This window comes from Triturus cristatus, chromosome 2_2 (assembly GCF_964204655.1).
Source record: "Triturus cristatus chromosome 2_2, aTriCri1.1, whole genome shotgun sequence".
Lineage (NCBI taxonomy): Eukaryota > Metazoa > Chordata > Amphibia > Caudata > Salamandridae > Triturus > Triturus cristatus.
The window spans coordinates 1,046,639,583-1,046,665,424 of NC_140582.1; the positions used below are offsets into that span (position 1 = coordinate 1,046,639,583).

A 25,842-nucleotide genomic window follows, 5' to 3' on the forward strand; every position below is an offset into this window, starting at 1 on the left:
AAGGTTCTGGGCATAGACTCAGGGATCTCCCAGGGTCAGGTAGGTACAGTTGTAACACCCTCAGCGGCACAGGGGCAGCCAGGTGCAGAGAGAGTTAGGCCCAATGTTAGCCTATGACGGGCAGGGGGCCTTAGGTTGGTGGCTGCTGGCAAGCAGGCCACGCGGCTGTGGGAGCTGGGCTCCTGGTCACTTACTCAGGGCAAGTGGGGAAGTAGATTAGGATAGATGTTGCACTCCCAGGGGCACGCGGGCAGCTGGGTGCAGGGTGTTTTTGAGCCATCGGGCGCTCAATGGATTTCAATGGAGAAGCTCAGTGACGGACAAAGGCTGCAAGCTCGGGGATGAAGATTCTTCAGGTGTGACCACCACTTCGAGAGGTAAGTTGGGAAGCTGTAGGATAGGTAGGCACCCAGGAGTTGGGCACAGGAGGGCACCGGGTGCAGGGGTGCCTTTTGGCGTCTGGAAATCTTACCCTCTGCTGGTCGCGGTTGGAGGGGTCCCTGGTTCTGAGGCTGCAGGCGTCGTCAAGAGCGTCGAGGTGGGTCCTTGGGTGCTGGATTCGGGGTCACAGTAGCCGGGGCCAGGCTTGGCGGGTGCAGAGTGTGCAGGAGTCGCGGTTCCTGGTTGGCACCAGGGGCTTGTTACTTGCTTTGAGCAGAACCACTGCTCGTGGGAGTCCCAGTCTTTAAGAGTCACAAGGTAGGTAGGTCCTTCGGGGTTTTTGAGGTTGCTGGCCACTGGAAACGCCAGCGTTTAGCAGGACAAGGTTCGAGGGTAGACAGGACTGTAGGGCTGGGGTCAAATCAGTTGGTGTCTTCCTCTTGTTAGCAGCTGCACGGCAGGTCTTCTTGATCTTCTTGCTTGTTTCGGATTCGGGAACTGAGGAAGGAAGGTTCAGGGTGCCCCTAAATACTAAATTTAGGGGCGTTACAGGTAGGTAAAGGGCAGGGACCAATGGGTCTCTTCCCTGGGGTTGGTGCACCCCCTATCCTGCCACTCTCCAGTGGGAGGGTGCAGGAGTCTATTCCTGAATGGGCAGGGCTCCTCATCTTCAAGATGGCGAGAGCCTGGAGGTGTGCTTCACCTCGCCTTCCCAACCTGAGGGATGGGGTTGGGAAGAGGCTGGCACACCCCCTTTCCTCCCTTGGGGTTTCCCGCCAGTCTTCTCGCCAGAGTGGGGGTCAGAACCAGTGGTGGCCAGTTGCTGAGTACAGCAAGTGGCCTGTAGAAGCTCACAAAGGCGGCATGCCTTTGAAGCTTCCCCCACCCATCCTGGGGGAGGAGACCTAGCACCTCGCCCTGGATGTGCATTGCTGCAGGCCCAGGAGAGCAGATGGCTCTCTACCCAGAGGTCCAGCAACATGTCTGCTGTGTGGCAGCCTAGGCAGCCCCTCAGAAAGGACGTGGATTGTAGGTTAGGGGGCAACTCTAAGTTGCCCTCTGTCGTGCATTTTACATTAAATCCCACACTTGCATCAGTGTGGGTTTAATGTGCTGAGAAGTTTGATATCAAACTTCAGTCTTCAGTGCAGCCATCATGGTGCTGTGGAGTTCGTAATGTCGACCTCCCAGCACCATCTACTCTTAATGACAACACTGCACTTACAGGGCCCAGGAATGGACCTGGGCACTGTAGTGGTACAGGGCTCATGCACCTGTACCCTCACCACTGGCATAGTGCACCCAGCTAGAGGGGTGACTGAGGTATGTCAGGGCAGTGTGTGTGTGGGCATGGCACACAGGGATGTGTGCCATGTCGACTGTTTTGTTCTGCACCAAGACACTCAGGCAGCAAAGGCAGTGTGTGTGTGCCATGGTACAGGGCCTCTAAGGGTGGCACAATAAGTGCTGCAGCCCTTAGGGGCCTTCTCTGGTCACAGTGCCCTGGGTACCTATGGTACCATTTACAAGGGGCTGACATGTGGCCAGAGATGCCAATTGGGTTTTGGCTGTTAGGCAGTTTTTAGGGAAGGAACACAGGCCCTGGGTACCTGATTGGCAGGAGCCCAGGGCACACAAAGGAAAAGTGCATCAGTTATCAGGCAAAAAGTGTGGGGGGGGGGGGCTACTGCAACAGAAACCCACTTTCCTACACCTCCCACATCGCAGCAGTGACTTATTCGATGCAACCGTGAAGTCTAGGTGGGAAAGAGGCAATGGTCTTCTGTAGGTCAGGTTGGATGGAGTTCCTCTGCCACACAGAAGATACTGACCTGTCACCAGAGAGGCCTGGATAGAATGGGCTAGACAGTCCCGGTGCTGCACCAAATGAAACTTTTAAGGTTACCCTATATGGCCCGCATATACCATATGGCCTACGGGACAAGGAGAAGCCCAAGAAGCATCAGTACCACCCTCAACCAAAATTCAGGATCAAGCCAGAAATATTGGGTTCGTATCCTAAATGTTGTGGACTTGCTGTGGCAGTGGAAAGGCCCGAACCCCACGATGTTCAGGGTAGCCCCTATGAACAGAATCCTCTGTGCAGGTCTCAGATGTAACTTGGTTCACTGATGGAAAACCCCAAGGAGGTCAAGCAAGCAGCTGTCATCCAGAGGTGGTCTGAGACTGACTGCATCAAGCATGCCTTAAGCAGCCATTCATCAAGGGTTGGAAACATGTATCCCGACCTCAGAAGATGAGCTACTATCACTTTTGTGAGTACCTGAGTGATAAAGGTAATGTCTAAGGGCAGCGTGACAAATTTGAAATGTTCCGACACCACACTGAACGCAGGTAGTTTCTGTAAGACTACAGGATGAGTATAGGAAAATTAGCGTCCTGCAAGTCCAAGGACACCAACTGGTCCACAAGGTGTAGAGAGGACTCAACATTTTTTTGAGGCAGGACAAGTTCAATGGCCTGAGGAATCCATGGTCTTCAGCCCAAGTAAGTAGCACAAAAAGCACCACTCGTCCCACTTAAGATTTTGGTAGTCATTAAATAGCACCATTGGCCAGCTGGAGGGTGATTTCCTGCTCTAAGATTGAGGCATGAGCTGTCAAATTTGAATCCAGGTAATTTTAGGTTGGGAAAAAATGAAAGTTAGGGAATATAGCCACTGTGAACAAGCTGCATAAAGCTTCGATGTGATGGGTTTTCAGCTGTGGAGGAGAGATCTGCTTCTGCACCCTGATGGCTGACTGCGGGTCAGTCATTAGGTGCAGGAGCAGGCATTTCCTCCACTAGTCCCTCCAGCATTGTTACCTGCAACATCCCAGCCTTTATGCTTGTCCCATCCCTCCTGTGTGGTTGCATGCCCAGTTGTTACTTGCCCCGTCTCTCCTATGTTGTTGCTTGCCCTGTCTCCTCACAGCCCCACCCCTCGCCATGTACTCCTCTCCCATTATTGCATGCTCCTCTCCCTTTATTGCTTGCCCCTTTCCCATTATTGCTTATCCCCTACCCTCGGTCGTGCCAGGAGAAAAAAAAAAAAAAACACCAATGGCCGCATTATAGCACTTTTCTTTCTAACCTCCAACCAAGTTGCACAGCAGCCACACAACAAAGCGAAAAGACATTGACAAAGCCAATAGCTCTCGCATTGGCAAGACCTGTTGGTTTGCCAATAGTTGTTCTCTCTTGAGTAGACTCACAGGATTCCTGGGAGACCACACCGTAGGATATTACATGGTCCATAAATGCCAGATTCTTTAACTATAAAAATAAGCATCGTATTCTTCAGGCCCCAAGGTATGAATCTCTACCGAGCTTCTTTTCGCTGCTTTTATGAAAGCAGTCCAATGTCAAAGAAGCTTTGACACGGCTAGAAGATCTAGGGCTAAAGTTCATGCGAAAAGTTCTAGCGAACCTCCAGGCAATCACGGAAGGTGACATGCTACTTCTCAACTCCAGATGAAGTACAGGACTGGCTGGAGGAAGCATAGCGAGAAAAAGGGATGAGAGTTCAACCACAAGGAAGAGAACAGACTGTGTACTGGCAACCAAGGGAGAATTGCAATACACTACGAAGGACCTACAATAGAACTTGTATCAGTTGTTGCCCAGGTTTGCTTAGTTGGGGTGTGATGGCATAGAGGAAAGGGTTGCTACAGAAACACAAGACAAGGTAATAGAACAGAATCAATGTGCGCCTCTGACCCAACATGTGGATAATATAGCATATTGCCTTATGACGTTAAGTAAAAGGCGCCATATCGCTCTACCATCATGGTCTTTGAAGGGATCAAGTTAGGCCCTATTTGCACACTGATTATTAATGTTTGCCTAAAGTAACTGGCCAGCTGGGGAATCATGTTAACCCCATTTATCTAATTTAAGGTGGCTTGAAGTCAATGCCCCTACTTTTAAATTCTTGTTACTAAAATTGGGTGAACAGGCACTTTGTTGTTTGGGGGCTGTTGTAAGAGTGTCTGGGAAAGGGTAGGGGTTAAGATCAAAATGATAGCAGATAAGAAAAAATACTGCAGAGCCCTGTCCTTACCTAGGGTTAATATCCGGGGTTAGGAAGTGTTTGGTCCAGACACAATTGTGGATTTAAAAGCTAACGAGTCCCTTGTTTCCAAGAATGTTTTTCTTGTAACCTTTCAATAGACAGCGAAGCAACTGAAATTAGGACTTGTCAGTTTCTTTTTTACAACACAAACTAGTCTTGCTATTGAATCAAGGTAATCTTGTTGGAACTAAATGCCAATTCAAAGGTAGACCTTGCTTAGCCACACAGGGTACACAAGGGGCTGCAGAGATGTAACCATATACAATAGCAAATCCAGTTTGTAGTAACTAATAAATGAGTGGATACAGATAATATTTTGTGTTGGGTGTCATAGAAAACAGTGCCACATAAACCAACTGTGACAAATACATATGTACATACTGAATTCGCCCTCCACTCCACACCCACACCTAGCTATCTATATGACCTTTTATGTGATGACAGAAATTCTGGCTAGAGTGCTGGTAAACAGGCTTTTGACACTGGTTCATACACAAAATAAACAAATACCTGCATTACGGGGATGGAGTAATGTATAGCCATATAAAAACAATTTACAAAGGTCAAGGTAGCCAGAGAAAAATGGGAAACGATAAGGTGTGTTAAAAGAGATAATCAAAGGACGAATAACTTAACAGTATTTTTGCTGTATAACCTGTACTTAATAGGGAAAAAGTAAAATCACTATTCTTAATATCGAAATTTTTCTAATGTGCGATAGTCTGTCTAGTACTGCAGATCTAAAATACTCTATCAGGCAGCTCTCTCTCTATTCTCGGCACATGCCCGATAAGTGTTTTTCTCTTATGTAAAACAGTAATAAAACAAAATAGAATTGAAATACCCAGCTTGATGTCTGGTGCACCTCATGACTAGTGATGAAGGTCAGGGGAGGCGGAGGCAGTGAAGAGATCCACCAAGAGACCGTAAATTGAATCCAATGTTTTTAGGGACCAACAATGGGGGGTGGGGTGGGGGGTGAAGGGGGCAAGGAGGGCACAGAATTGCCTCTTCACTACAACAAAGTGTTGTCCGAAAATCTATAGGGAAAGGGATGATAGATTCTGACTAAGGTGCAAGAGAATAAACCTTTGTATGGATTCTAGTACTTTCATAAAGACAATGTTTGCCACTTGGTTTTAGCTATTTCAGAAGGGAGAATGGAAAGCCTTAAACAAGTTTGGTTGAGACGGACACTTAACTGTCCGTAAAACCAACTATTTTGTATTGAATCAAGTGTATCAGCCGCAGAGGATTGAAATGACTTTTTCCACCAAAAGGGATGAACATGTTACTTACCCGTGGTAACGATATATCTGTAAGAAACATAGGTTAGTTATAGATTCCTTACCTTAGAATATCCCCCAGGCGTCGGACAGGATCCAGAAAGTTTTACGTCAGCAGTACCCCTGCACGTTGGTAGGTGGCATTGGTCGACTCCGCGTCCGTCGGAGTTGCTGGGATGACGTCACGGAAGTTACTTAGACGCCGCCCTCACGCACGGACATCAGTTCTGTACACGACTTTCCACGCCAGGAACCCAGAGCCATGCAAGACACTGACCACTGGTGCACAAAACTAGGGCCCTGAAAGGATGTCCTTAACCCTAGAAATCAGTTCGCAGAACGGGGAGGATGGGTGGGGCAGTAAGGAATCTATACCTAACCTATGTTTTACAGATCTATCGTTACCGAAGGTAAGTAACTTGTTCATCTGAAAGAAACAGTTGGGTATAGATTCCTTACCTTAGAATAGATATCCCCGCAATACTAACCCTGGATGTGGGCCTGAAAACTAAGATCACACCAGAAAGTCCTGGAGAACAGAACGGCCGAAGAAGCCGTCTCTCCATACTTGGCTGTCCAGGCAGTAGTGTCTCGTAAACGTGTGCAACGATGCCCACGTAGCTGCCTCGCAGATGTCATTTAGGGGTACTCCCCTGTCCCAAAGCAGTAGTAGCTGCCGTCGCCCTGGTAGAATGAGCACGCAGCCCCACTGGAGGCTCCTTCTTAGCCAAGGAGTAACAGGCCTTGATGCACAGAAAGACCCACCTGGAGATGGCCCATTTGCGTACGGCCCGAACTTTCTTAGCACCCATGTAACCAACAAAGAGCTGGTCGTCCATCCGGAATGGTTTGGTGTGATCCAAATAGGAGAGCACATATTTTGGATCCAGACGGTGGAGCCTCTCGTCCTCTTTGAAGGATGCGGAAAGAATGTGGGCCGAGTGATGGTTTGGCAAATTTGAAAAGAAGTGACCAGCTTTGGAAGAAAGGAAAGTCGAGTTCTGAGGACAACCTTGTCTGGATGAACAGCCAGAAAGGGAGGCATGGAAGACAGAGCTTGTAGCTCACTCACCCTGCGTGCAGAGGGGATGGCCACCAGAAAAGCAGTTAAGCAGGTAAACACTAAGTTCAAGCCCCACTGAGGCATTACGAAGTGAACAGGAGAAAACAGATGAGTAATGCCCTTAAGAAATCTATTTACAACAGGGGACGTGAAAAGAGAAGGCTGAGACTTGGGGCCTATTTGAGTGTCGGGGGTGGCGCCGAGTATCTATTGTATAGTGATGGTGCTGGTGGACTCAGGTGGTGTTGGGGGGGGGGACGGGTGTTGGGAAGGGAGGGGGGTTTTTTCTTGACAAATGATGTATGAATAGCTCTTCAATGTTCCTGGTTATGTAAAAATATCAAGAGCTGTTGCTATTTACTATGTGGCAGATCCCCTGGTTCTACAGGGGCCTGCAGTCCTTGCCTTCTTGATTAATAAATAGAGTTGTTAAAATAAAAAAAGAAGAGAGAAGGCTGATCAGGAAGCTGGAGGAAGGCTGAATTGACCGAAAGCTAGCCCTTAAGAGTACCCAGAGCAGAGCCCTGCTGGGCCAAAGACAGAAGGAACAAAAGAACTTCAGAAAGGAGGGACAGAAAGGGGATTCACAGCCTTTGCTGTGTACCATGCCACAAATGTGTTCCACCAGCAGGCGTGTACCGTCTTAGTGGAGGGACGCCTTGCTGCTAAGATTACATCACAAACTTCAGGAGGCAAATCAAATGACGTCAACTGCCGCTGCTACATTTCCACGCAAGGAGGTGAAGACTGGACAGGTTTGGGTGGAGGACCGTCCCCTGCTTCTGCGACAGAAGATCCCCCCCCGAACTGGCAGTCCGATCAGAGGATCGATGGCCATGTAGAGCAGCTCGGGCTACCAGACTATTTGTGCCCAATCCGGAGCCACAAGAATGATTTGGGCCCGGTCGCGCTTGATCTTCAGCACTCTGGGCAGAAGTGGTATAGGCGGAAAGGCGTTTATAAGACCACAACTCCACTCGCCACGAAAAGCGTCACCTAGCGAGTGCAGCTTTGGAAATTCCAACGTGTAGAACTGCTGACATTGCGCGTTCTATTTGGTGGTGAATAGATCTAACAAAGGCTCTCCCCACTGCAGAAAGATACCTTGCACCACCTCAGAGTGAAGACTCCATTCGTGATCCATCATGTACCTGCGGATGAGTTAGTCCACCCTGGCGTTCAGTGAACCTGCCAGGTGTTGAACCACCAGCGATATGCCCTGATGTTCCAGCTATGTCCAGAGGCGCAGGGCCTCCTGACATAGGGTCCACGACCCCACCCCGCCCTGTTTGTTACAGTACCACATAGCGGTGGTGTTGTCTGTGAACACCTGCACTACTCGTCCCCGGACAGAGGGAAGGAATGCCTTTAGTGCAAGACGGATCGCCCAAAGCTCCAGAAGGTTGATGTGGAGCTCGGACTCAACCAGAGACCAGAGGCCTCTGATCCGTAGTCGGTATCCAGCCCACAGCGGATGGCAAACTTCGCTGCGTGTCTCTCCCCTCGGCGACTGCACAGCCCGGGCCTCCTCCAGGCACTGAGGCAGCACTTGCACCACTGCATCCCACACAGAGTGGGAATAACGGCCCAACAGACATGCAGAGTTAACCGACCGCAGTCCCAAACTGGAGGATGAAAACATCTTCCCAAGGTGGTCCAGCTTGCTGGATTCCCTACCAGGTGGAGCTGAAGGGGGGCGCCTTTGGACGTAGAGGCTTGGACCACCAAGCTCTCAGGGGTAGGGTGTTGGGAGAGGAAAGTGGGGTCACCCACGGCCGGGCTGTGGCGTCTGGCAACCATCCTATCCACAGGAACCCCTGTGTTGGGCCTGGACCAGGTGCCTAAAAGGATGTCCGTTAGGGCTTCATTTAACGGCAGCAGGGGCTCAGAAGAGCTCGCTGACGGCTGAAGCACCTCTGTCAGGAGGTTAGTCCTGCCTGCCACCGTAGGAAGCTCGCGGTGGAGAGCCTCGGCCGCCCTACGCAACACACCACTGTATATGACACTTCCTCCACCATAGCCACGTGCCTAGGTCTGGAGAGGTATCCAGACCACTGGCTTCCCCCAGTTCCTCTCTCCAGTCCGGCTCGTACTCCAGATGGTCTGTCAAAGGGTCACCAGACCGCTCCCAGTCTTCCTCACCCTCCTCTGGCTGCCAATCTGGCTGAAAATGGAAGGGTGGAACGCAGGGACAAAAGTACCCATCGGTGTCGGCAGACGCTGGTCCGGCTCAGTGTCCACATCGGGGTGGAAGCCGGCTGGGGGTGCAGCAGGCGACGGCTGAGGAGGTGGTGCCGGTGGAATCTGCACCGGTGGAGGTGTCACGAGGTCAACCAGCGCCGATCCGGATCCAGGCCTGGATCTAAGGGGGCTCTGCGGAGCAGAGGCTGTGCCGCCGGCATCAAAGGCCTGGGGCCCCCAGCTGAGTCTGTGGGGCCCAAAGGCGCACCTGCGGAGACGTTCTGCCCAAAGATGGCATGCATCCCGTCGTAAAATTTACGAAGCTGGGCAGGGGTCGCTCCCGGTCAGGGAGAGAAGGCCAGAGTCCACCCTGAAGGCTCCACACGCGGAGCCACAGCACCCGCACCCTGCGCCGCGTCAGCCGATGGGAAGTCTAAGAGCGACGCTGCTTCTTCGACTTCTTGTGTTTCGACTTAACTGACCCAGAGTGCGAAGACAGACGATGAGTGGTGGTGATGGCTGTAACAAAGTGGCTCTGTATATACTGTCCCCAAATAGGTACAGTGTGTACAGAGTCCCCAGAGGTTTGGTAGAGGCTAAAGTTAGATATAACCTTACTCTCTAAAGTTGTAGCTTGGTCGAGCAGTAAGGCAGTATCAGAGGACAGTGTAAAGCATTTGTTGTACACACTCAGTCAGCAAATGGTCTCATACACTCAAGAACTGAACTCTAGGCCAAAGGTTTGTATATAAAAATATATAGTTTTATTTTAGAACCAACAATGGTTATCAAAATATACTTTCTCAGAATGAGATGCTTTAGTTAAAGGCTTTTCAATAGGCAATAGACTTTTGAATGCAATGATTACATTTGTTGCAAAAGGCAACACAATTCAAAACACAATTATAACATTGAGCTCAATGGGACTTTAAGTAAATGCAATTTCAATTAAGTATGATTTTCTTACTCGGGGTTGGATCCTGGATTTAACCCTAGTGCATTTCATGTAAACAGTTGAAAGAAATCGTTTTTGCAACATAGGCGATTTTTTACTGAATATTTGTAAGTTTCAAAAATTTATGGCAAAAACCAGGCAATGTTATCCTATGGAGGAAAATCAAGTTATCGGTAAGTACGGTTGTAATTATTTTTCAGGGTCAGTGCTGGCCACCAAGATCCAGCACTTGGATCTCTCCTGATAGCAGGTGAGTAATTTCATTTTTGTTGATCGGCTGATTTTTCTGAGAATATTTTAGTTTCAAAACTCGACACTTAGAAGAAATTTCAAGTGAAACCAGTCAATGTTACCCTATGGAGAAAAAGTGAGTTATCGGCTTCTGGGTAAGTACTCGACTGGCAGAGTTAAGGTTCTGGGCATAGACTCCGGGGTTTCCCAGGGTCAGGTATGTACAGTTGTTACACCCTCAGCAGCACAGGGGCAGCCGGGTACAGAGAGAGTTAGGCCCAATGTTAGCCTATGGCGGGCAGGGGGCCTTTGGTTGGTGGCTGCTTGCAGGCAGGCCACACTGCTGTGGGAGCTGGGCTCCTGGTCACTCAATCAGTGCAAGTGGGGAAGAAAAATAGAACCGAGGGCGGCCCAGTGCAGGGTGCTTTTGAGCAGTCGGGCGCTCAATGGATTTCTATGGAGAAGCTCTAAGACGAACAAAGGCTGCAAGCTCTGGGACGAAGATTCTTCAGGTGCGACCATAACTTCGAGAGGTAAGTCGGGAAGCTGTAGGTTAGTTAGGCACCCATGAGCTGGGCACAGGGGGCCGCCGGGTGCAAGGGTGTCTTTTTGCGTTGGGAAATCTTACTCTCAGCTGGTCGCGGTTGGAGTGGTCCCTGGTTCTGAGGCTGCAGGAGTTGTCAGGAGCATCAATGTGGGTCCTTGGGTGCTGGATTCGGGGTCACAGTCGCCGGGGGGACGTCCTCGTGGTCTTTGTCCACTCCGGCACAGGCCAGGCTTGGCGGGTGCAGAGTGGGCAGGAGTCGCGGTTCCTGGTTGGCACCAGGGGCTTGTTATTTGCTTTGCACAGAACCACTGCTCGTGGGAGTCCCAGTCTTTTTAGAGTCACAAGGCAGTCTGGTCCTCCGGGGATTTTGAGGTTGCTGACCACTGGAGACAACAGGTTTTTGCAGGAGCAGGTTCTAGGGTCGACAGGCCTGTAGGGCTGGGGCCAAGTCAGTTGGTATCTTCCTCTTGTTAGCAGCTGCACTGCAGGTCTTCATTCTTCTTGTTCTTCTAGCTTGTTTCAGATTCGGGATCTGAGGAAGGAAGGTTCAGGATGCCCCTAAATACTAATTTAGGGGCGTTACAGTTAATTAAGGGTCCCGTCCCTGGGGTGGGTACACCCCCTATCCTGCCACTCTCGTATGGGAGGGGTGCAGTAGCCTAAACCTGATTGGGCAGGGCTCCCCATCCTCAAGATGGCGAGAGCCCGGAGTTGTGCTTCACCTCGCCTCCCCACCTGAGGGGTGGGGTTGGCAGCGGCTGGCACACCCCCTTTCCTCACTTGGGCTTTCCCGTCAGTCTTCCCGCCAGAGTGGGCGTCAGAACCGGTGGGGGCCAGTTGCTGAGTACAGCAAGTGGCCTGGAGAAGCTCACAAAGGCGGCATGCCTTTGAAGCTTCCCCTGCCCATCCTGGGCGAGGAGACCTAGCACCTCGCCCAGGATGTGCATTGTTGCAGGCCCAGGAGAGCGGATGGCTCTCTACCCAGGGGTCTAGCAACATGTCTGCTGGGTGGCAGCCTAGGCAGCTTTTCAGACAGGACGTGGATTGTAGGTTAGGTTTCAGGGGGCAACTCCAAGTTGCTCTGTCGTGCATCTTACAATAAATACCACACTGGCATCAGTGCGGGTTTAATGTGCTGAGAAGCTGGATATCAAACTTCTCAGTCTTCAGTACAACCATCATGGTGCTGTGGAGTTCGTGATTACGACCTCCCAGCAGCATATACTCTTAATGGCAGCACTGCACTTACAGTGCCCAGGAATGGACCTGGGTACTGTAGGGGTACAGGGCTCATGCACCTGTACCAACACCACTGGCATAGGGCACCCAGCTAGAGGGGTGACTGAGGTATGCCAGGTCAGTGTGTGTTGTGGGCATGGCACACAGGGATGTGTGCCATGTCGACTCAGTTTTGTTCTGCACCAAGACACTCAGCCTGCAAAGGCAGTGTGTGCTCCGGCAAAGACTCCAGGCCATGGTTCGGCAGTCGGAGCATGACTTGGGGTCATGGTCGCGCTCCAGGAAGTAGAGGCACACGTGTGGTGGATCAGTCACCGACATCAGTCGGGTACAGGAACCGCAGGCCATGAAACCGGGCATCCCTCGAGCACCAGGAGTCGATCGAAAACTCAAAAAAAAAAAAAAAAAAAAGGCGTCAAAAGTCACAAAAAACTCAGTCAAAAAGTGACTGGGGGTACTGCTCTCTCCAGATCTGCGTTTGCTGGTGCGGAAAAATAAAGAACTGACGTCAGCGCACGAGGGCGGTGTCTAAGTAACTTCCGCGATGTCATCCCGGCAACCACGACGCACACGACGGACACGGAGTCGACAGATCCCACCTACCGACGCTCAGGGATATTGTTGACTCAAAACTTTCCAGATCCAGTCTGACGCCTGGGAGATATTCTAAGGTCTGTAGCGGTTTCTTTCAGGTGCTCAACTACTCATACCTAAGCTCCAATTCTTTGAAAGTGGGTGCAGAACATGAGGTAATTCTTGGTGAGAAATGTGTACATATTTGTTCTCATGAAAACATGTTTCCCATTTAATTGCAGTAGCTCGAGTGCAAAGATAATCTTTAACAATACTATCCATTTTGTGGCATTGTATAAAAGACATTAGAAGTGTCATGCCAGACTTTGATAACATTCTTATACAGAGAGCAACAATGGTCTAATAATGCTATAAAGCCCAGGGCTGTTTTGCATAAAGTTATGCATTTCATATTAGTTTAATGTGCTATGTTAACAATAGGCACACAAATTTAACTACACATCTACCATTTGCACTATTGTCAGACAGGAACATACTTACTCCTCCATGGCCAAAGAACTCGCAATAGCAGCAATCACAGTATTTTCCTTCTTTCTGGTTTGTGGATGTTGAGGTGCTAGAACTGTGCTCCGAGCAGCTGTCATCATCTTGGCTTTCTTCTCCATCATACTGTTGATGGTCATATGCATTGCTATTCTCACAGCGATGGCCCTCACAATCGGGATCACTACATTTGCACAAACAAGATGTTATTAAAGTAACTACAGTTTCAGTCACTCTGACTTAAGTCCTACGTCTAAACATTTTACACCATGTGAAGTTAATGTTATCAGCAAAGGAAACGCTACAAACAAGAGAAGTGGATAACTTGCAAGCACCGAATTAGCCTGAATAGGATGGAGTAAACGCAGCTGAGCTATGTCTCACAGGACTAAAGTATGTTACATCACCAACATAAGTATTATGATCCTAGTGAAATACAAGACTGGAAGAATGGCAAAACTGCAATGAACTATATCAGCATAAAATGGTGCTGCCAGTACTAGTCACGTCTTGATTGTGAGTTGAATATAAAGGAAAGGTACCATAAGGTCCGCTAATTGTGTAAGACAAAAACAAGCAATATAAAACAGTGGGCTTCCACAGTGGAAATTTACTAATCAAGTTAAAACTAGCAAGTGACAATGAAACAGATTACTTACTTAAAACTCGGGTTCTCTAGCATTGCTATCTTTTATAGATTCACAAGATTGAATCATTCCCCGTAGTCAAAATGGGAATCCTCGTAACTTTAAAATGCAGTAAACAGTGTAAATAGGCCATCAGACGTGCAGGAGAATTTGATAAGAAGTACATCCGCATTATCTGTAACAACCCAAACTGCAACCAAAGACGTGACCAACGATGTTGACCTTTAAACTAGCTCAGATCATAGCTCAGTTTCATAGTGCAAGTGAGACAGCCAATGGGAAATCAGTTGCTTAGATAATGGACAACCACTGTATGGGTGGCTAAACAAAAAACTGATCTGAAGCACAAACTTTATTCTTGTCCATTTAGAACCAGACATCTGCGGAATTACAGGTTAAGTCGGATGAAAATGCAAAGGGATCCTGGGCATAAACTTAATCAGCTGTGTCCTTTGTAAAAATTATAAATGGCTCTTTTACGGTGAAAGCTTGCACCTCTCCTCAATGAGCTGAGATAAGACAGCAGCATAAAGAACAAGTTACTTACCTTCGGTAACGATGTATCTGTAAGGAACATTAGTTAGTTAGATTCCTCACCTTAGAATATCCCCAGGCGTCAGGCTGGATCCGGAAAGATTTTTGTAGCAATACCCCTTGCGCGTCGCTAGGCGTCGTCTGCGGCTCCGCGTCCGTCGTTGGCGTCGTGCACCGGAATGACGTCGGAGTACTTAGACGCCGCCCTCGCGTGCTGACGTCAGTTCTTGTACATAGCTTTCCGCGCCAGGAACGCAGAGCCATACAAGAGACCGACACTGGTGCCAAAAAGTCTAGGGCCCTGAACAGGATGACCTTAACCCTAGATGTCGGTTCGCAGAGCGGGGAGGATGGGTGGGTCGGTGAGGAATCTAACTAACTAATGTTTCTTACAGATACATCGTTACCGAAGGTAAGTAACTTGTTCATCTGAAAGAAACACGTTAGTTAAGATTCCTCACCTTAGAATAGATACCCCAGCAATACCAACCCCGGTGGAGGGTCTGCGAACCAAGATCACACCAGAAAGTCCTGGAGAACAGAACGGCCAAAGAAGCCATATCTCCGGACTTGGTTGGCCAGGCAATAGGGCTTGGCGAACGTGTGCAGTGAGGCCCACGACGCCGCCTGACAGATGTCCTGCAAGGGAACTCCCCGTCCCAGGGCAGTAGTCGCTGCCGTGGCCCAGGTGGAATGGGCTCTCAGCCCAACAGGAGGGTCCTTTTTCGCCAAGGAGTAACAAACCTTTATACACAAGACGACCCACCGTGAGATGGTCCGTTTGTGTACGGCTCTCCCCTTCTTAGCAGCTACGTATCCGACAAAAAGTTGGTCGTCCACCCGGAACTGTCTGGTGCGGTCCTAATAAAAGGACAGCGCACGTTTGGGGTCCAGACGGTGGAGCCTCTCTTCCTCTTTCGAAGGATGCGGAGGCGGAAAGAAGGTGGGCAAAGTGACCGATTGCCCGATGTGAAAGGGGGTCACCACTTTCGGAAGAAAAGAAGGACGAGTCCGGAGGACAACCTTGTCCGGATGAACAGAAAGAAAGGGAGGATTAGATGACAGAGCCTGGAGCTCACTCACCCGTCTAGCCGAGGTGATAACCACCAGGAAAGCAGTCTTAAGAGTCAGAAGACGAAGTGGACAATTGTGAAGGGGCTCAAAGGGAGCACACATCAGAAAGGTCAAGACAAGATTCAAATCCCACTGAGGCATTACGAAGGGGACAGGAGGAAACATGTGAGTAATGCATTTAGGAAAAGGCGAAACAGGGGACTTGAAAAGAGAAGGCTGATCAGGAAGCCGTAAGAAAGCAGAGATTGCAGAAAGATAACCTTTCAAGGTGCCCAGAGCAGAGCCCTGCTGGGCCAAAGAAAGAAGAAAGAGGAGAACCTCAGAAAGAGGGGCGGAAAGGGGATTCTCAGCCTTTGCTGTGCACCATGCCACAAATTTGTTCCACCTGCAGGCGTATACTGATTTTGTGGAGGGACGCCTGGCTGCCAGAATCACATCATAGACTTCAGGAGGCAAGTCAAATGGCATCAACTGTCGCCGCTCAATCTCCACGCATAGAGGTTGAGACTGGACAGGTTCGGGTGGAGGACCGTCCCCTGCTGCTGCGACAGAAGGTCCTCCTGAAGAGGCAGACGTATCGGAGGATCGATTGACATACTGAGCAGCTCGGGAAACCAGTACCTTCGTGCCCAATCCGGAGCCACTAAGATGACTTGGGCCCGGTCGCGCCTAATCTTCTTCAGCACTCTGGGCAGAAGTGGTATAGGCGGAAAGGCGTACAACAGACCGCAACTCCACTCGCAAGCGAGTGCCGCCTTGGAAATTCCAACGCGCAGAACTGCTGATATTGCGCGTTCTCTTCGGTGGCGAATAGATCTAACCAAGGCTCTCCCCACTACAGAAAGAGACCTTGGGCCACGTCCGAGTTCAGACGCCATTCGTGATCCATCATGCACCGGCGGCTGAGTTTGTCTGCTCTGGCGTTCAGAGAGCCCGCCAGATGTTGAACCACCAGGATGATGCCATGGTGTTCCAGCCATGTCCAGAGGCGCAGAGCCTCCTGACAAAGGGTCTACGACCCCAACCCGCCCTGTTTGTTGCAATACCACATGGCGATGGTGTTGTCCGTGAACACCTGCACGACACTTCCCCGGACAGAGGGAAGGAAGGCTTTCAGTGCAAGCCGGATCGCTCTCAGCTCCAACAAGTTGATATGGAGTTGAGACTCCGCCGGAGACCAGAGGCCTCTGATCTCCGCCTCTCCCATATGGCCCCCCCATCCCAGGAGGGACGCGTCCGTCACTACTACGTGCTCCGGTTGGGGTAGGGAGAGGCATCTGCCCCTGACCCAATCGCGGTCTGTGAGCCACCACTGCAACTGTTTCGCAGTGCCCTCCGAGATCAAGACATCGTCGGACAGGTTGCCTCGATGCTGGGCCCACTGAAACTTCAGGTGCCACTGCAGAGCCCGCATTCGCCACCTGGCGTAACGCACCAACAGGATGCAGGAGGCCATCAGCCCCAGAAGCCGCAGCACTAACCTGACCGAAACCCAAGATAGAGGCCGAAAGATGGGAATCAGAGCCTGAATATCCCGGACCCGCTGTTCCGGAGGATAAGCCCGGAACTGCGCCGTAACGAGAATCGCTCCGATGAAGAGGAGCCTCTGGGAGGGACTCAGGTGCGACATCGGCACGTTGATGGAGAACCCCAGCAAATGCAGAGGTCGGCCGTAGTCTGGAGGTGGGAGACGACTTGCTGGGGCAAGCCCGCCTTCAACAGCCAGTCGTCGAGATAGGGGAAGACTGGAACCCCTGATCTGCGCAGATGAGCTGCGACCACCGCCATCACTTTCGTGAACACACGAGGGGCATTGGTGAGGCCGAAGGGGAGCACGGTGAACTGAAAGTGCTCCTGACCCACCGTGAACCGCAGGTAATGCCGGTGGGCCGGCAGGACGGGAATGTGAAAATAGGCGTCCTGCAAGTCCAACGCTACCATCCAGTCTCCAGGGTCGAGGGCAGCCAGAACCTGAGCTAAAGTTAGCATCTTGAACCGTGCCTTCCGGAGGAAGGCGTTGACGCTCCTGAGGTCCAAGATAGGGCGTAGGCCCCCTTTGCCCTTCTTGGCCTACTTCTGGACCAGGAACGCGCTCGACGGCCTCTTTGGCCAAGAGGGCCGTAACTTCCTCCCGCAGAAGATTCAAGTGATCCTCCTATATACGGTGGCATGGCTGGAGGGGTCGTCTCGAAGGGGAGGGAGTAGCCCCTTCGGACGATTTGCAGCACCCACCTGTCCGAAGTGATGGATCGCCAGTGGAGCAGGTGATGGCGAACTCTGCCGCCCACCGGCGTGGAATGGACCTGAAAGCTTGGACTAGGAGGGCTTTGAGGCGGATGCTGCCGGGGTGGATGTGGACTGACCGGCACGTTGTCCTCCAGTACCGCCACGGCGGAATCCACGTCGGTGTGTAGGTTGGTTCTGCGGCCGGTGGCTAGGCGGATGTGAGGAGGCGCCCCTTCCTTGGCCACGAAAGGGGTGAAAGGTGGAAGTTTGCGGCCGTGGGGCCGAGAGACCCAAGGACTTGGCCATACCCCGGGTCCTTAACACGAGCCAGCGTACTATCCGCCTTCTCACCAAAAAGGCGAGTGCCATCAAAGGGCATATCCATGAGGGTACTCTGGACATCCCCCGAAAAAGACGTGGACCGCAGCCAGGCGTGGCGCCTGATCGCCACCGTGGTGGAAATCACGCTACCCAGCGAGTCCGTGGTGTCTAGTCCACACCGTATGGCATGTCGTGCTGTATCTCGCCCGTCAGCAAGCGCCTGGGAGAGATGAGTCCGGGCCTACTCCGGACACAGGGGCAGCACGTCCTCCACCGTATCCCACAGAGAGTGGGAGAAACGGTCCAAGAGGCAAGTGGTGTTCAAAGACCGCAGGCCCAAACTCAGGGAAGAGAACAGCTTCTTTCCGAACTGTTCCAGCCTCTTGGATTCCGGATCCAGAGGGGCGGACGGGAAGGAGAATTGGGAAGTGGAGGCCTGGATAACCAGACTCTCGGGGTGGGGTGTTGGGACAGGAAACTGGGGTCGCCCGGAGCAGGACGGTGGCGCCGGGCCACGTTCCGATCCACAGGAGGAACTGTGGAGGGCTTGGACCAAGTGCCCTGCAGAACGTCTATGAGGGCCTCATTGAACTGCAGCAGAGGCTCTGTGGAGCTTGCTGACGGTTGAAGCACCTCTGTGAGGACGTTAGTCCTCACGGCCACAGCAGGCAACTCGAGCCCCAGGGCTTCGGCCGCCTTGCGCAGCACCACTGAAAAAGCTGCACCTTCCTCTGAGGCCATAGTCGGAGGAGAGATGAAACCAGCGTCCGGAGAAGTGTCCAGACCACTGGCATCCCCCAGTTAGTCTGCCCAGTCCTGTGAAAGTTGGCCCTGTATGGCCATAGGGTCCTCAGACCCCTCCCAGTCGCCCCCGTCATCCGATTCCTGATAAACAGGAGGAATGATCGGAGCCGGGCAGTAGATGAAACGCTCATCCATCGGCGTCTGGTGCGGCGTCAAGCAGCGCTGCGCCGGGCCCGGACAGGGGCTAAACCAGGGAACGGCGTCATCCGGAGACGGCGTCGGAGGCAGAACCGGTGTCGGCAGAGGAGGCGTCGTGAGGTCGACCGGCGCCGGCAGAGATCCAGGCCTGGATCCCTCGGGGACCTGCAGCGTCGGGACTGAAGTCGTCGACGGGGCCGGAGACGCCGGCACGCGAGTTCGCCCTGTCGAGCCCGCGGGGCCCAAATGCGCGCCGGCAGGCATCGACGGTGGAGCCAGGCCCCTCATGGCCGAGAGGAAGGCACTGACCTTCACCGGAGTCGCGTCAGTCCCAGGGACCAGCGGGTATGGAGACGTACGCGGCTCCTGCGGCTCCGACGGCCCTGACCCTCGGCCGAGTCGCGCGACTGGCGAGGGGAGTTCTGAAGAGCGATGTCGCCTCTTGGACTTCTTAGATCGCTTCGACTTACCCGAAGACTTCGAGCCCGATGAGCGATGATGGTGACTGCGGCTCCGCGACCGGTCCTTGGACCTCCTCCTGGACCGGGACCGTGAGCGGCACGGAGCAGAGTGCCGAAGCTCGAGAAGCTTACGGGACCGCTCCCGCCTAGCCTTCGAGGTCAAGGCCTGACAATCGGGGCACGACTCCGCATCATGGTCGGCCCCCAGGCAGTAAAGGCACCGGCGATGGTGGTCCGTCACCGACATCAGTCGATGACAGGAGTCACAGGTTTTAAACCCAGGCATCCTACCGGCACCAGAGTCGACAGAAGACCAAAAAGAGTCAAAAAAGTTTAGCCAAAAATTGACTAAGGGGTAAGCTCTTCCCGGATCGGTGCTCTCTGGCGCGAAAAAAAGAATAACTGATGTCAGCACGCGAGGGCGGTGTCTAAGTACTCCGACGACGTCATTCCGGCGCACGACGCCAACGAACGGACGCAGAGCCGCAGACGATGAGGGGTATTGCTACAAAAATCTTTCCGGTTACAGCCTGACGCCTGGGGATATTCTAAGGTGAGGATTCTAACTAACGTGTTTCTTTCAGAAGTTCAAGATGCTCAGTTTGGCTCCGGTCTTGTCTGCTCCAGATCCACAAGACTGGATGGTAGCTCTGGATTGCAGGGTGTGTATTTCCACATCCCAGTCCTGCGGGCTCACCGGCGTTACGTGCGGTTCACGGTAGGCCATGAGCACTTTCAGTTCACCGTGCTCCCTTTCGGCCTTGCCAGCGCCCCTCGGGTGTTCACGAAAGGGATGGCGGTGGTCACAGCTCATCTGCACAGATCAGGGGTTTCAGTCTCCCCCCCTATCTCGACGACTGGTTTTTGAAGGCGGGCTCGCCCCGGACAGTCGTAGCCCACCTCCAGACTACGGCCGACCTCTTGCATTCGCTGGGATTCTCCAGAAATGTGCCGAAGTCGCACCCGATTCCCTCTCAGAAGCTCCTCTTCATCGGAGCGGTTTTTGACACAGCGCAGTTTCGGGCTTATCCTCCCGAACAGTGAGTCAAGGATATTCGTGCTCTGATCCTGATCTTTCAGCCCTTGTCCCAGGTTTCAGTCAGGGTGACCCTGAGGCTGCTGAGCCTCATGACCTCCTGCATCCTGCTGATCAATCATGCCAGATGGCATATGCGGGCTCTGCAGTGGGACCTGAAGTTCCAGTGGGCGCAGCCTCAGGGGAACCTGTCCGATCACGTTCAGATCGCGGCGGGCACTGCAAGACAGTTGCAGTAGTGGCTCACGGACCGGCATTGGGTCGACGGCAGATTCCTCTCCCTTCCCCAACCGAAGTTCACATTGGTGACGGATGCGTCCCTCCTAGGATGGGGCAGCCACATGGGAGAGGCGGAGATCAGAGGCCTCTGGTCTCCAGCGGAGTCCAAGCTCCATATCAACCTTTTGGAGCTCCGGGCGATCAGGCTTGCACTGAAGGCATTCCTTCCCTCTGTCCGGGGAAGTGTAGTGCAGGTGTTCATGGACAAAACCACCCCCATGTGGTATTGCAACAAACAGGGCAGGGTGGGGTCGTGGACCCTTTGTCAGGAGGCTCTGCACCTCTGGACATGGCTGAAACATCAGGGCATCACCCTGGTGGTTCAACACCTAGCGGGCTCTCTGAACACCAGGGCGGACGAACTCAGCCGCCGGTGCATGATGGATCACCAATGGTGTCTGAACTCTGACGTGGCGCAAGGTCTCTTTCAGCAATGTGGAGAGCCTTGGTTAGATCTATTCGCCACCGAAGAGAACGCGAGGTTCAGACAACCAAACTGACTTCAGGAGCCAGATCGCAAGGTTCAATTGTTTGGGATCTGGGTGTTTGATTTCTCCATAGCTCTGTGCGAGGAGACGGAGTTAAATGTAATTTTTGATGCGGTACCAGAGAGAGTTCCAAAAGGGTTGTGAACCAGGGTCGATATGCCCATGTTGGGGCTACTAGGATTAGTGTGAGATGTTTGCCTGAGTATCCGAACCACTTATGGAATGAGTGGGCTAGGCAGAAAAGCGTAAGCAAATATCCCAGACCAGTTCATCCATAGGGCATTGCCTTTGGATACCGTTTGTGGATATCTGGAGGCGAAGCTTTGGCATTTTGCGTTTTGGGGTGTTGCAAACAGATCTATGTGAGGGACTCCCCAAGCTTGGAAGTATGGGTGTTGGACTTGAGGGTTAAGTTCCCATTTGTGTATTTGATACCGCTGCCTGCTGAAGAGTCCGCAATCTGGTTGTTGACTTCTGAGAGGTGTTACGCTAGTAGATAGATATTGTGGTGAAAAGCCCACCTCCAGATGGCTAAGTAGGACAGTTGGAGAGAGTATGTTCCTCCCTGTTTCTGTATGTAATACGTAGCTGTCATGCCGGTTCGCACCAAGACAGCTTTGCCAGACAGGTGATGTTGAAAGGCTTTGAGAGCTAGAAAGATTCCCATCAGCTCTAAATGATTGATGTGGAGCACCCTTTGCTGGTGGCTTCACAGACATTGCACTGTGTGTTGTTGAAGATGAACTCTCCAGCCAGTTAGGGATGCGCCCGCTTTGAATACTGTCTGTGGAACAGGGGCGTGGCCAAGCCGGCGACAAACATGGCTGCCTGGCTCTGAAGCTCCGTTGAACTTTCTGGCCCACTGGCACATTCCCACACTTAATGCATTTACTGTGTCCCAAATCTTGCTGCATGCTGCGGCGGAAGCTCTGCTGAATCCACCAAGCTGACTTCGATCCCGCTGGGTGCCCGCATTCACAGTCGCCGACGTGAGCCGACTGTTGGACCACGCCCCGGCATGAGCTGCGTACCCGGTCTCTCTCCTGGCGGGCGGGGCGCAGAAACTACCTGAAGCTACGGATGCTGTTGGGGCCTGTGACTCGCGTCAACAGCGGACAAGGTGAGAGGCGCTTCACCACTGCTGAGTTACGCGCTCAACCTCGATCGACGTCTGCCTCCCTGTGAGACGCGCCATCTGCCGTGACCGGGCCCAAGTCTGGAGGGCCGGCCGAGACACACTGTCCTGACAGCCGGTCCGGTGGAGATCGGGGCCGCGGCACGCTGGGCTTCAGACTACTCATCCTACTGCAGCGAGACTCCCGCAGCCCGTCTTCTACACCGCATCGGCCTGAAGGCACCGCTTAGGAGGCCTGAAATGTGTTGTGCCTCGATGTATTGTGGCAACTAGAAGGACTATTTACACCGCCATTGGGGACTGCTGCCTCCGCGAGGGCAGTCCCCTCTACTACAGTGGAACACCATGGATCATTGCCCTCCACTGATTTGCCGTGTCTAGCGGCTAGCCACGCCCCACGTCGCTAAGGAACTCCCTTCAAATAATTACTGCCCTCAAGGCTATTGCCCGCGTTGCCTGCTGTTCTTTCATAAGACTAGATAGCTCTCCTGCCTGCGCCCTGATCTCAGACGTCACATCCCGCTCAGCGGTTCTGGGGTCCTGCTTTACCGTACATTTCCTTCTTAAGTGCCATTTGAGAAACTGGTTGCAACAGCTCCACAACAGGACCCTATCATGATGGAATCTGCACAACAAGTGGGGCAAGAAGATACCTTATCCGACACGGCAGCCTCCCTGCTTCGAGAGATACGCGCAGGCTTTAAGGTATTGGACACTCGCTTTGATTTACTTGACAAAACCATTTCGAATCTGGGTGCCAAGATCCAAGTGCACGACAGGCGGCTTGATGTGGCTGAAGCACGCATCATCGATATTGAGGATGGGACTGCGCGATCCGCCAAGCGTCTAGAAAGGGTCGAACGTATTTTGAAGAATGAGGACCTCTAAGCCCGCAACCACCACAACAATCTACGCATTCTTGGCGTTCCAGAGGCGACCCCCACGGGCCGCATGGATCTCTTTGTGGAAACCTTGTAAAGTGATTTATTTGGCAGAGATTCCTTCACCGCTGGTTTTGTCATAGAGAGGGCGCACAGGTCGTTAGGACCTCGCCCCAATCCAGGCCTTCCTCCCAGACCCATTTTGGCACGTGTGCTGAACTTTCGGGACCGGGACACGGCACTCCGATTGGCTGGAGATAAAGGGGACATCGACTGGCAGGGCGCAAAACTGTCCTTCTACCCAGATTTTACGGCCATGGTGCAGGACGCACGGTGTAAATTCAATGGAGTCAAGGCTGCTCTACGAAACTTGGGACTACAGTATGGCATGTTGTACCCTGCAAGATGGCAGAGCTCGGATCTTCGATAACCCGACAGAGGCGCAGGCGTTTTGAGGTGTCTATAAACAGAACAATCTTCCCTCCAACAGGGTGAGATCTGGTCCCCCCCCCGCAGTGGATCTGACGCAAGCGCTGAACTGTTTGAGTGTGGGCACAGGTTGACTCTGCGTCTAATCTTCTGGGACTAATTTCACTGTGCTTCTAGGAATGTGCTTTCTGATCTCCTTCCATTGACATTGCATTTAGCTGGTTGCTCACCGGGGCGTTGCCGCCCCTCATGGTGTATCCTTTGAGAATGGTTTGGTTAACCATGGGGTACTGTTATTTGAGATTTTCATTTTGTTGTGCAACGATTTGGTGCTTTACGTTATTCTTTTTGCTGGGATTGGCCGAGTCCCTGACGGGGTGCGGCTGGGCAGGGGGTGGCGGGGGGTGCTTAATTTCAAACGTTTTGTCTCAAGGGACATCTTTGGTTGTTCACTGTTAATGCTATTTGTTAATTGTCACCACATCGCACAGTTGGATTTGCTCTCCCGGATAGATGGCCAGAATTGGTAACATAGAGGGTCCCTCAGACCTCTCCCTAATCTCATGGAATGTACGAGGCCTTAATGATAACAGAAAGCGTAGACAGGTGCTTCATTATCTGGTACGACAATGTAGATGTCACTTACTTACAGGAGACCCACCTTCTCAAAACAGACCAGGCACACTTGGGATCCAGCTGGGGGGCACACAGATATTTTGCTAATTACAGTAACTATGCGAGGGAAACTGCCATTTTAATACACAAGAGTCACCTTCCGTTTTGGTTCCATGCTTAGTGATTAAGAGGGACGATACCTAGCGGTTTCCGGACTCTGCTTGGCAGGAACGTTACACTGCTTTGTGTCTATGCACTCAACACAGATGCCCCCGACTTTGTTCATTCCCTTCACACACGCCTCATGCAGCTGCAGTCGCAAACACGGATCATGGGTGGAGATTTTAACCTATTACTCAACCCTGACAGACTGTACTTCCAGGTCTTCAGACGTTAAACCGCGCTCCCGCAGAGCACTTCATGAGCTATGTGATGGGTCCGAGTTGATAGGTATTTCGCGCTAACGTAACCCAAACACCACAGAATATACCCACTATTCAGGCCAGCACAACACCTGGACGAGGACTGATTGGCTACTCTTCCCCGATATTTATGGTTGGTGCATGTAGGAGAGTGGCATCGACTGCATAGTTGCCCCCAACTTTTTGCTGATGTTTTGACTGTTTTATGACTCTAGCCAGGCTGTGGCCCTGCTATCCAGGACCCCAGCCTATCTGCTTCCTCTCAAACGATGTGAGTACCCTAGGTACAAACCAATTGGATACTGAGGATGCCCTGACAGTCCCTTGTAGATGGTACCGTAGATACCCAGGGCATGGGTCCCTCAGTAGGCCTACCAGGGCTGCAGCACTTATTGTGCCACCCTGGGACAGCCATACAAACTGACACCACCAGACCACTACTGTAGTCTGGGTAAGGTGGTGCTAGCACCCCTTACAGGAATATAGGTACCCTATATCCCACCCCATTACAACACATACTCTCATAGGTCACCCCTATAGCAGGCCTTCCTAATCCTACAAGGCAGGGTGCTGAGGTATGTGTGAGGGGGGACCCCTACCTGAGTAGGGCCTCTCTGCAGCCTTCGTAAAATCATTGCTGGGTTGTTTGTAGTGTAGCCATACCATAAACTCTTAACCGCATTATAAGTCTATCGCGATAGCGTGATAACTTGAGAATGGCTACACAGAACCATATCGTGTTTGGTGTCAAACATGTAGGAATCCTACCCCCAGTCCAGCCATGGGCATGAGGGCACAATTCCCCCCTGCTAGAGGGGCGATATGGGAAAAGCGGCAGAATTTGGACACCAATTTAAAAGTGCACACGTAGTACAAAATGGCTACTACCCGCCACCCACACGACTCTGGCTGGCTGTTGCTGGGGAAAATCCCAGCCTCGCCAGCTGGACAATAGGGCTCCTGTGGCAGGGAGGTGCTAGCACCTCCCCAGACAGGGTATGTGGATTGGAACTGGGTGGGTGCACCATATGTTGCCTTTCAGAGTTGCACGTTGGCTGCTACAGCGCCTACATTCTGCATACACCGCCTGGAACCAGTTCAGGGACATCCTGCCCATCACCCAGGCGGGAAACACACAAAGGGGAGTGGGTGTAGCCACCCTTTCCCGCCTCAACTCTCATTGGTAGGCTCTGATCTGGATCCTCCCCTGATCTTGGGGATGAAGGTGAAGTAACCTTGAGGTGGGTTTCCTAAGCATCCCAGAGGCCAGTGAGTGTGCACAGCAAGTCTGAGCACCGTGGACCACGTGGGTGCCGA

General features: G+C 52.1%; 1 protein-coding gene across 4 annotated transcripts in view; it reads right to left on the reverse strand.

Annotated features, from left to right (window-relative positions):
* Positions 1 to 25,842, reverse strand: part of FAM193A (family with sequence similarity 193 member A) — a 489,141-nt gene that overhangs the window by 113,398 nt on the left and 349,901 nt on the right. For all 4 annotated transcript variants that reach the window (XM_085642531.1, XM_085642534.1, XM_085642533.1 and 1 more), the window contains one exon: positions 13,033 to 13,219. In XM_085642531.1, coding sequence (XP_085498657.1) covers positions 13,033 to 13,219 — 187 coding nt within the window. The remainder of the gene's footprint in view (positions 1 to 13,032; positions 13,220 to 25,842) is intronic.